General features: G+C 37.9%; 1 protein-coding gene across 1 annotated transcript; it reads right to left on the reverse strand.

The window, feature by feature from the left end:
* Positions 1-225: 225 nt before the first annotated feature.
* On the reverse strand, positions 226-11,878 carry LOC100258320 (ABC transporter C family member 5). The gene is made up of 11 exons (XM_010654122.3): positions 9,015-11,878; positions 8,571-8,891; positions 8,407-8,493; positions 7,020-7,709; positions 6,715-6,879; positions 5,121-5,415; positions 4,458-4,672; positions 2,490-2,795; positions 2,259-2,322; positions 1,908-2,147; positions 226-792 (listed from the first exon to the last, which is right to left on the reverse strand). Exons 1-11 carry the CDS (start codon positions 11,115-11,117, stop codon positions 680-682), a joined length of 4,599 nt encoding a protein of 1,532 aa, XP_010652424.1. The 5' UTR covers positions 11,118-11,878; the 3' UTR covers positions 226-679.
* Between the last annotated feature and the right edge of the window lie 242 nt (positions 11,879-12,120).

The following is a 12,120-nucleotide window of genomic DNA, read 5'->3' on the forward strand; positions in this document are numbered from 1 at the left end:
TACATTTTTGTAAAAACCATACAATACATCATTGTTGTAACATGTGATATGAATGAAAGTAGCAAAGTTCCAAGGTCATACATGTGTGTATCGAATTCTTACCATGATTGATGAGAATGATTTTCAAGAGTTTAAAGATTCATACATGGAAGTACAAAGACTTTAATAGGTTGGCCATGATTTAAGTAAGGGCAGAGAGAGTAAGAATGCAAGAAGAACAAGGGCTGGAATTTGAACCATGCAGAATTGTTTAACATAATTTCTGCAGTTGAAACAGTGGAATACACATTTGACTCTCTAATTAATGCTCTACAAGTAAAACTAATGAAGCAAGAACCTAGTTTTATTGCACATTCTCGAAACAAATGGGCCGCATTTCTTACTATTCACCTAATTATTACCAACCTCTCCCAACCCTGACTTATTTTCTCTATGAAGGCATATGCCAACCATGCATGAATCCTCCAGTCCTGCTTTAAAAGTGGCTACTAATTATCTCTTCAACACTTAAACCAAATTGTTTTCTTCTTCTTGGCCTGTGGTTCCCTTTTAGTCTCCCATCTCTTTTCCAGAAGCTGAAGCTGCCGCTGCCGCCACCACAAGAAGAGCAGTATTCTTAGAGTAGTTGTATGTTCTTGTTGCTTTTATAACTGCAAGGTTTTGAGGCACACCATCTAATTCAAAAATCTGGAATGCCACTTGACCTGGATGAGTACTCGGTGACCAACTTCAGGAACATGGATGATTTGTCCTCTAATAGTCGTGCTGGCGTATCAAACTCTGCAACTCGACCTGCCAAGTTTCCCAAAATCAAGTTCCATTAGCACTCACATGGAGAGTCTGTCTATCAACATAAATGGCAGAATACTTCAAATGACCTTTTATACACCATAAAATGCTCAGAAGTTTGATTTAGCAGATCTCAAGTTTCATCATTTAATCCCAAATTCTCTTGAATATATCATGGATTTTCTTTTTCAAACATTGAAATTCAAGCAGCAATACAAAACAGAAGCAGATGCAACTCTGATTTTCAATAGTACAGCAAAAAAAGCAATGAAACAAGAAGGGTATGCAACAAACTAACAGTGGAATATAAATGATTAAAAAAAAAAAAACAAACACAACCGTGAAATCCCCAACGTTGTATCTTGTTTCCAAGGGAGAGAATGGATGAAAAACAAGATGCAGAACCATGTAGCGAGCATTACAACCTAAATTAGTTACCAAGATTTCAAGTTTCCTTTTATTATGATTCGTCTTCTCTGCTGAAGATTGCAGCCATGAAGAACTATTTCCTTTTTCTTTGTTTTTTTTTTTTCGGTTTAATTTTTCTGACAACTAGGAAAAACTTTTACTCCCATATTGGTGCTGTATAAAGCTTCATTGATGGCACAAAAGGGACTCCCATGACTTTGAAAGACATAAAACTAGTTCCAAAAATTGGACCCTTCACCAATGCATCTGTCAATTCAAGTTCCCTAAAGACAACAATATAAATATTCTCATCCTCTCCTAGTCTAATAAAAATACTGGTGAATGACGAAGGAACTGTTTCCAACTATACCTAATGCCATCAATAAGTTCAGAACATGATCATACAATAATCTCAAAATTGCAAAATAAAAGGATAGTCAAGATTGTAATGATCTTAAAATCTTTCCAACCATGTGGTTTAGGTTGAAATTGTTGAATCCTACCTCAGTAGCCCAACAACATTCTCAATAGAACCATTAATCAGTTTTAAAAACATCTTGCAATCAAAATGGAAACTTAAAATTTTAGAAATCTGGTTCAGACATATAACTTTGCCTACCATCACTTCAAAACTATTAGCTACTAATTATCTTTTGCACTGGCACAAAATTTTATCTGTTGAATTAAAGAAGTGGGATAAAGGCAAATACCATCACTGAGGACCAGAACAAGATCGCTATCGATAACGGTTGGGATCCGATGCGCAATAGTGCATACAGTGCAGTTCTGGAATTCAGTTCGGATAATCTTCTGGATAAGATTATCTGTGGCTGTATCAACTGAAGCAGTCGCTTCATCAAGCACCAAAATTCTTGCCTGTTTAAGCAAAGCCTGGCCCAGGGAAACCAGTTGCCTTTGCCCAACACTCCAATTATCTCCATTCTCGAGCACTGTCAATTTCACATACAATACAACTGACTAATTAGCTACAAACAACCTCAAAAAGCTTCTACAAACATTGTTGATGGTAGGCAAAGTTGATGTTCAAAATGTGTATGTACCTGGCGTATCAAGCTTTTGCTCTTTTTGGCGGATTACATCCCCAAGCTGAGACTTATCAAGTGCCTGTACCACATCAAGACAGTATTTAGTGGGAGCAATTTGTTATTGTGGGCATATTAACAAATTCAGGACCTTTGGAACAATTATATATCAAGGAATAAGACAAAAAAATAAAATAAAAAATAAAAAAGTGAAATGGCTTGGAAGCCAATGGTTAATGGCAATTTTACCTGCCAAATTTCCTGGTCTGAGTGCTCTTCAAGAGGATCAAGATTGCCTCTAATTGTCCCTTCAAGCAAGGTAGGATCTTGAGGTATTATACTCAGACGGCTACGAATGTCATGAAGGCCAATTGTTGAAATATCAATGTTGTCAATTATGATCTTCCCACCTGCTGGTTCAATCATTCGGAATAGCGCCTGGATCAAAGTCGATTTACCACTTCCAGTACGCCCAACAATTCCAATTTTATTACCACCAGGAAATTTGCAGGTTACACTATGAAGCACAACAGGAAGACTTTCCTTGTAGCGGACCTATAAGAACAGATTAATCAGCAGGAAACTCTGTGAACAAATTTGCATTGACTGAACTTTTCACTCCAACTATAAGAAAAAATTGTTAAGCTATAAAATATTCTTTCTATTAGGTTTTAATCCTAAATAAATAAATATTGCAACCAGAAACCAACTTTTTTTTTTTATCCTAAAAAATTCTGGCAGCCTGAATCCAGCTTATTAAACTGAAGTCAGGTTCTATTCTAAAGAAAGACGGTCATAGGAAGAGTAAAAAATAAAGTGCCATGACACTATTCCCTGCCTATATTATGCATATGAAACAACAACAAAACAAAATATACACTACTAACTGGAATTTATCCAAACAAAAATATTACATCCGTAAAATTACAAATTTGAATTTCATTCTTTTCCCACACTTCTCTTTCAGGAGAAAAAAAAACAAAAACAAAAATCAGAATAACCAAGACCCAAGCTTTTCAGTGAGGCTGTAGTTTGAGCAAACTAGCAAATCAAGTCCATTTCTCTTTAATTAACCAAATTTTGAATTATAACTGATTAATAAAAAAATAAAAAGTAATTACTAGAAGAAAGAAAGAAAATATGGGGGTGCTGATGGCTAAATGATGAAGAAACAACTGAAAGTGTGAAAGGAATGCACGATGCGAGTTTAGGTATGCCATCCAGACCTGCCTCAAGTGGCAAGGGTTTGGGGAGGGGATATGGGGGGGTTCCAAGTTTGGGTCTTGGCACGACCATAAAAAAAAAAGGTTATGCAAGTATGATCTATACTACTACAAGACTTGTTGCTTCTGAATGGTAACGACACCATAACTTAATAGGCCTGAGAAGCACTCAACTTAGTTCAACATGTGTATGGAGCACATTATGACACTTTTTTTTTATAACCAATGATATTATAAGTTCCATCAATTCAAGAACTACGCATTACTAAGCTTGGTGACTCAAGGTTTGGGATTTTAGGATAAGCCTTATATAAGATGTCAAGGATTCCAAAGTTAAAGTTGCAGTGCTGCTATCTCACTTGCATAGCACTTCACATTGCAATTGTGTCCCTTAAAAATAGTCAGTTGTGTTAGAACTTGGCTGAGTTCTCACATATGGAAAGCCTTATAATTAAATATTTTATATTCCAATGTGTGTCATAATCTTATTCGAAAAACGGTAAAAATAAATATGAAAAATCCCATGAAGAGGAAAAGTGTTTTTAGTAGAATTGTTTCTCTAAAAGCGTTTTTTGAAAGAATCACCTATCAAGTGCTCCCCAGGAAGCACCACAAGTGATTTTTAACATTTTAAAAGTGCTTTCTAAATTTTTCCAAACACTTTTTAAGCTAGAATTGTTTTCTAAAAGTACTGTCAAATGAACTCTAAATAATAATAACTACTTGAACCAAGAAGCTAACTTAACTAGGTGACTCATGAATGATGAATGGTCAACTCTGACATACTAAGAACATATTTGGGCACCTTTTGAATGCATGAAACCTCGAACTGTAGCAGGGCTTAAGGAAATTTACAAACACATGCATGCACACCCACCATATAAAAACAAACAGCTGCACTTGGAACCATGCCACCAAGTATAAATAGATATGGCACCTTGTCAAGAAGTAGAATGAATGCATACAGGAGGTAAGATGAAACTGCAGCACATACCTTTAGATCAATCAGTTCAATTGTTCCATTCTCTGGCCACGAGGATGGAGGGCGAGAGTTCTCAATGATCGGTGGAGCTTCTCCTGGGATTTGGCTGTATTGGTGAATCCTTTCAATGGAAATAATTTTGTTTTCAAGCTTGCAGAAACTAAGTATCCACCGTGATAGTCGAGCATTCAAATTAAGGCCATAAGTAACAGCAAGGCCTGCCATGCCTGTAAAGAACCAGCAGCCACTATTAGCAATAGTATACCAAAATTAGAAGTTATCAAAATTCACTATTTCTAGTTTCCTTCACTAAAAACCCCATATGCACATAAGCTTGGTTCCCATAGTAACATGAGATGAGGTATACAAATCCAGTTTTGTTAAGATACTAAATGCATGCATTGAGACAGACACACAGAAACACAGAGCCAGAAACACACACACAAATATAGGAGATATTTTTATATTTTAGCCCATGTAACTGGGCCATGGAAGTGTGGGCGTAGCAATAAAAGTATCACCAGTTCAGTTGTAAAGGATCAGTTCATGTCCCCACTTCCCCAAACAAATAGTGTATGAACTCGTGTTATCTAAAGTCTCATAGAACATATGTACAGAGCAAGTAAGATTCATAATTAGAATAAGCTGATCCACTTAGCAAAAAGCAAAACTCACTTGGGTCAATACTTCCATGTGGGAAGCTCACTAGCAAAATCATGCAAAAGGCAAACACGAAGGTTGAGAGTAACTCCATGCGCAGGCAGAGCCATTCAATAGCAGCAAGACTATAGAAGAAGGGGCGACCAAAGCAATCGAGAAGATAAAGATTCCTCTTCATGAACCTCTTCTCCTGTCCAAATCCTCTAATTGTGGCTGCCCCAGCAATTGATTCACCAAAAAGATGGATAACTGGAGATTTCTGGATGCTAACAATACGAACCAGTTCCCTTGATGAAGCCATGTAATATTTCTGCATTCAGGTACACAATGCTTAAAATTTTACTTCAGGTCCAAACAGCATAAAAAAATTAAAAAACAAAAAAATAAAAAAACTATTCATTTAGATATTAACATTCACTACCAACTAAAATTATGTAGTTGTTCCTTGCTAACAATCAAATAAAATAAAGTTTATAGGCCATGATGCTTAGAATAGTAAAATGTAGCAGAAGGTACCCGTTATTGACCTCTAGTCCAAAATTTTCCCTTTTCCATTTTCTGCATTATAGAATGAGTATGATAAAGAAACATCTACAGTCGTACACTTACAATACCAAACAGAATGAGAAATAAAATGCAGAGGGATTAAGGGCTACATTGTATAAACCTTGCATGACACAAAGTACCTTTAGCCACCCAGTAGGCTAAAAAGATGACTGAAGAAGAGCTCCATTGCCAGATTGTTTACACTTATTTAGACATTTTATATCTCCCACTGGAAAGAGGCAAAAGCAGGGCAACATGCATGGAGAAAGGACATGAGAGATCTTTTGTGCTGCTGTTCACCTAGTTAGCATCAATGTATAGGAGACTTCTCCACAAACAGAAGTGTGCCACTAGGAACACTAATAAGACTAATAATATATTAGGAAAACAACCTCTTGATTCTCTGTGTCAAAAGAGAATGAATGTGTCTGGGAGGGAAAATAGGAATGAATTCTGTTTTTGTTTTTTCTTTCTGGTTGGATTGGCCATCACAGCAGGTGAATCCTAATTCCATGCCCATGAAAGGATTCCTAAAAAGGATTTTTAATAGACCAGCTTCAATATTGGATGAAGCACATACCAGGAAGGCGGGAAATCTTGTTTGATATGTAAACGTTATGCATCTTGTTCTGCCCCATGAAAAGTTTCATGTTCAAAGGAAGTCAAACCCTTCAAATAACATGGTTTTATTGTATGATAAAGAAGAAGAAAAGACTCCTTAACTGTTATTTATGGCACTTGAGTAAACTCTTATCATGGTCATATGTAAACAAAATTTAGAGGACACTACTTAAAATCATTTTTTCTTCCAACTCTTTTTCAAGTTAATAGCTGGTATTTTGTTCTAAGTTCAGGTCAGCAAATGGTTTTTATTTCATTTTTATTATTTTTGCTCTTTTTAGGGGATTAGGAGGTGGTCTTAGATGTGTTTTTATCTGTGTGTTGTCTATTTTTTGTTCTTGATACCTCTAAAGCAGAGAATGAAACCATCTCAAACATACATAAAGAGTGGAACATTTTGAAAATTGAGAAATTTAAGATTAGAGATTCAGTCATTATTTACCTGCATCCACAAGCAAGCAATGGCCATTGGAATGACAAGGAGTAAAACTTGCCAGGTAACTTTTGTCATTACACCAACAATACCAAGAAGCTGTATAGTCGTCGAAGCAAACCCACCAAGTCTAAAAGGAATGTCAAGATCCACAACACTTTGATCAATAGACACCTGGTAAATCACAAATGATCCATATGACAATAAATAATGTGAAAGAAGGAAAACGATTTGAAAATAAGCATCACATAGATTGTAATATAAAAAGGACGAGCATATTTTAAGAGGGTATGATCAGTCAACAGAAAACTTACACGATTCAGTATACGTCCAGCTGGAGTAGAGTCAAAGAAAGACATTGGTGCTCGAAACACACTTCTAAGCATCTTTACAAACAATTTCTGCGCAGCTTCTAGACCAAATGTGGCAACCAGAACAGCCCTAACAAATATGAAACAAGAGCTCCCAAAAGCAAGGGCCATAAAAACACCGAGAAGGACCATAGGACTTGTCTTCGGTAGCCCGCCTTCAGTTTGTGGATTTGCCCAAGCCATCCACCAATTACTAGCTATTTGAAGCACCTGAAACAGAGCCTGTGCAAGGATAATCAGTGGGATCAATAGGCCTTTATATGCTGCAGCCATATATGACAAATAGATCTTCATGCTGACCCTTCCCCTTTCTCTTTCCTCTTCCTGAACAAGCTGCTTTTTCCTTGCACGTTTTGCTTTCTTTTTTTCCTTAATTGCTTTTTGGTCTGAAGTTGATACACCCTCTTGCACTTCCTTTGCTAAATTTTCAATATTATTTGCCTGTGTGTCACATTTTAACACAACAGATCCATTAGGAGGCATAATTTCATCTGAATCCTCAGATGAGTGACTGGGAATATCCATAGCTTCAATTGCTTCATGATGAGCTGAGACTAAAGTTTTAAAATCAGTTCCAGCTTGTAAAAGATCATCATATTTTCCTGCTTGGATGATATGCCCTCCCTTGAGAACCTGCACAGAATGGAGATGAACATTGGAGATTTCAAGACCATAGCACCACAATCTAATCTCTTCCTCTATGGATTACCTTCTTTCAGCTAAAGAAAGACAATTTTATATAAAACCCGATGAAAATAGTAATTCTAGAAATAAAAGCATGAAGTTGAAGGAAAAAAATAATAATAAATAAATATCTCCCCTCTTTAAGTCGAGCAATCAGAAAAAACGAGATGCTACTTTCTTTAAGGAAAACGGAAAGATACACATAAACTCTTTACGTCTGAGATGATCAACTTCAAATATGGGTCCAATTCTGATTAAATATCAAAGCTCAATGTTCTAGTAAAGGCTGAAACAGGCACTCTTTTTTGGTCAAACAATCAATCTAACTTCTCAACTAAAATTTCATATTAGAAAAATCGTCTAAGTTGCCACTGCATGATTTCTTGAACTTTCACTAAAATTTCATTATGTTTAGAGGAAACTTCCATAAAATGTTAAAATTAGTGTATGGTAATATTTTAACTCCCCAACCATTTTTTTTTCAAGAAAAAAAAGCACAGCCTTGAAGCTTTTCTATTTTATTGATTATTACATCATGTCTAGATGCAAGGAACAATACATGAATGTCATTGTGCACATTAACATATTACATATGAGTGTCAGAACTAGCAATATATAGAATTAAAGTCAAAAGACAATCCCATACCAGTATCATATCAGCAGCTGGCAGAAATTCAACTTGGTGGGTCACAAAAATCACAGTCTTAGTAGCTAGTGCAGTCATTATGTACTCCTGCAGTTTCATGTAAGAGCTTTAGCCAAAATCCATTCATTTTAATTGCAATATCAACAATTCCATGAGTTTCTAACCTTAAATAATTCCGAACCAGTGTGTGCATCGACAGCACTGAAGGGATCATCAAGTAAATAAATATCCGCATCTTGATAGAGTGCCCTTGCAAGCTGCACTCGTTGCTTCTGGCCACCACTCAAATTTATGCCTCTGTCACCAATAATGGTTTGATCTCCATGCGAGAATAGTTCCAAATCCTTCTTCAGTGAACAAGCATGGAGAACTTTCTTGTACTTTGCCCTATCCATTGGGCTGCCAAAAAGGATATTTTCTTCAATATTTCCAGACTGTATCCAAGCTGACTGAGAGACATAAGCAGCAGAACCACATATTCTAACCTGAACATATAAGCAAAATAACATTACAAGTTTTCAACTGTTGCCCATCAAAAAGGTCTTCACTAACCAACAGAAAGGGAATTTGATGTAAGGAAAAAGATAGTTCAGTCAAAACCAGCTTACTTCACCAGAGATTTTCGGAATCTCTCCGAGGATACAAGAGAGAAAGCTCGATTTCCCAGAACCAACCATTCCACATACAGCCACACGCCTCCCCCTCTCCACTTTCATTTGTATTCCCGATAATGTCAGCTTTGAAGAAGTAGGGTCCCAGCAGAACTCTCCATTTTTTATTTCTATGGCCATGTTTGTGATGCCTCGTGGCAGAACAATGGTTGCATCTTCCTGCAACTCTTCCTCCTGCAAGAATCCAGAAATTCGATCAAGAGAAACCTTTGTCTGAGCCATCATTGAGACCAAGTCGGGGAAATTCCTAAGCGGTTCTTGAAGGATTCTGAAAGTGGCCAGAGCAGAAAGAACACCTCCTGCTGTGAGCTGAGTACCCAACAAAATTGAAGTACCAAAGGTGATGGCAGCAACAAAAATGGGTGAGCTCCAGAAAATGAATGTAACAAAAGCCTGCGAGTAGAGAGCTTTCCGGAGCCAGTGGAACTCCACATGACGCATTTCCTCCAGCTTCATTCGATACCTGTCCTCCCAAGCATGCAACTTGAGAATCCTCATGTTCCTCAGGCACTCTGAAGTCTTCCTCATCCTATCATCCTTGGCAGCCATTAATTTGTCCTGATAATCTTCTTGCAGTTTTGCAAGTGGAACAGTAACAACAATTGATATAATGGTGGCAATGAATGTAGCAACAGAAGCAATTCCAACATTTTTATATAGAATCGCGAGGGCAAGAATTATTTGCAGGGGAAGCATCCAAATGTCATGAAGATACCAAGAGTAGTCCCCCACTCTCTGAACATCAACGGCCATATAGTTCACAATCTCCCCACTGGTATGGCTTTGCTTGGCTGAGCTCGAGAGCCTTAGTCCTTTGCGATAAACCATTGCAGTTAGAGCCGATCTCACATGCATGCCCAAAATATCAACCCCAAGATACCACTGCCTTGTAGTTAAGGTCTCCACCAATTTTGCTGAGAAGAATATTCCAGCAAGAATATATCCCTCATGAGGAAAGGTCTCATTTCCTCCTAAGTAATCCACAAAATAGCTAATCATGTAAGGACCCACATAGGAAACAAGAGTATTCAGACCAGCAAAGACGGCATTACAAGCTGCCTCCCTCCAAAATGACTTGAGAATTGCCCAAGCTAAAGAAGGCTGTTTTGATGTATTCTCAGCCTTCAATTTCTCCCAATTCGAATTCAAAGCCTTATAATTAGTTTTGGCACGGTCTTTCGGTGCAAGAAGGGGAATGTCCTTTAGCTCAAGTGGTCTCTTTGCCCCAACTGAAAGCAGTGGGTTCAGCCACGAAAGTGTGACCAAACTAAAGAGCCCAGCTTCACTATAAGGTGTGACCTTAAGACACCCTGCTTCTTCTTCAGGCAGCAATGGCTCCTGAAGATCAGAGTTTCTGCGCACTTGTATACCAGTAACACCCCGAATTGCAACAAAAAACAGAAAAGCAAGGGCAGGGGAAGCAGCAAAATTTGCCAAAACATGTGCACTCACATGGTTTAAACCTTCTCTGAAGAACCCTTTGGCATCAACATAAACTGAACACAACCAAATGATAAATGAAACAAACCACCACACCCTCAGCAGCAAAGGGAACTTCTCAGACACCTTAAATTTACAATGGAGAGCCGAAACGCTCAACACGAACCAAGCTAAGAATTGAGCTGCAGGTAAGCAAAGAAGCGACCAATTTGCAGTTTTCCCAATCAAAGCCCCTCTGATTAGGCCAATCCCATCAGTGGCTAACACCAAAACTTGCAATAACAAAACATAGAAACAGCAGGACACCGTAGCTATGAAACCCTTACCAATCTCAATATCGCGAATCTCCCTATCAATACTACGCCGAATTGGGTTAGAATTCGCCCCAGAATCATCCTTAATTATTCGAACTCGACCAATACATACGAAAAATTGACGAGCTGATACGATGAAGAGAAACACAAGGAATAATGTCAAATTGATGCAAATTGATGACAGCTCCAATATGGGCAACCCGTTAATTGCTCTCAACAGGGTATGAGATGAGGAGGTGAGGGAAGATGACGATATGAATTTACTCAGCAGAAGAACGATACCCATTATCGGAAAAGAAATTTTGGAGGAGGAGAAGAAGGTCGAAAACACTGAGACGGTGGTGAGTTAAGCAAGAGAGATCGAATCGTGAGAGGGGCATTTCACCATCTGGAAATGGCAGGGAAAAAATGGGTATTTGGAGAGAAAATCTGCAGACACATTGCACATGGAAACAAACAGATTTGCATCATCAACGCAGAAAATGGAGAGAGACAGAGCCACGAAGACAGAGAGAGAAAGAGAGAGAAACAAAATTGTTTTTTTCCTCTCTCTGAGTGCTCTAGCCTTCTCTCTCTATGTTATCTTGAGAGTACAGAAGCTGACAAGAAGAGGTCCTGAAATTGAAATCGGAGGAAAACCCAGGATAGAAAATCCAAGGCACTGACCTGGGTTTTTCCTGTAAAATCGTTTGGCGAACCCTGTACAGATTGCCGAGGCAAACAGTCCCCTTTGATAAAGAGAACGTAGCAGAAGCTGCTAGACAGAGAAAGCCCACACCACCATGCAAAGCTACACTCTCATTCTAAGGAATGAAGAACCCATTCTAGAGAGAAAAAACTGGAGAGAGAGAGAGAGAGAGAGCGAGAGAGAGAGAGAGAGAGAGAGAGAGATTGCTCTCTGTCCCACCTTTGTTATGGTTCTTTGCGCTTCACTTCCGTGTTAGATTATTGAACTCCTAAAAAGAAAAACCCAAAAAGAAAAAAAGTCGTATGATGTATCACCAGTATGAATGGAAGGTGAGTCTGAAAAAAGAGGTGTCGCCTTGTGGGGCATTCATGTCCCTGAATTCAGTTTATATATACACAAAAAGCTTTAGATAAAGGGGGAGAGAGAATATTTATAGGTAATCTCCCATTGAATATTACATTAAATGAATGGGTACATTTGAGAAATATCAGGATCATGAGAACAGCAAAAAACCAATATTTTCTCTATGTTTCTTAAATACATTTACTGATTCGATTCTGTGGAGAAAATAATGCATAATAGATTTGATATGGCAGAGACT

This window comes from Vitis vinifera, chromosome 7, assembly GCF_030704535.1.
Source record: "Vitis vinifera cultivar Pinot Noir 40024 chromosome 7, ASM3070453v1".
NCBI lineage: Eukaryota > Viridiplantae > Streptophyta > Magnoliopsida > Vitales > Vitaceae > Vitis > Vitis vinifera.

What these genes read in the sequence shown, in the direction of transcription:
- LOC100258320 (XM_010654122.3), bottom strand. Translation starts at nt 11,117, where the DNA reads ATGGGTATCGTTCTTCTGCTGAGTAAATTCATATCGTCATCTTCCCTC. An exon ending in CTGGACGTATACTGAATCGT is followed by an intron (nt 6,880 to 7,019) that starts GTAAGTTTTCTG and finishes GTGATTTACCAG; the next exon opens with GTGTCTATTGATCAAAGTGT. An exon ending in ACATGGAAGTATTGACCCAA is followed by an intron (nt 4,673 to 5,120) that starts GTGAGTTTTGCT and finishes GGTTCTTTACAG; the next exon opens with GCATGGCAGGCCTTGCTGTT.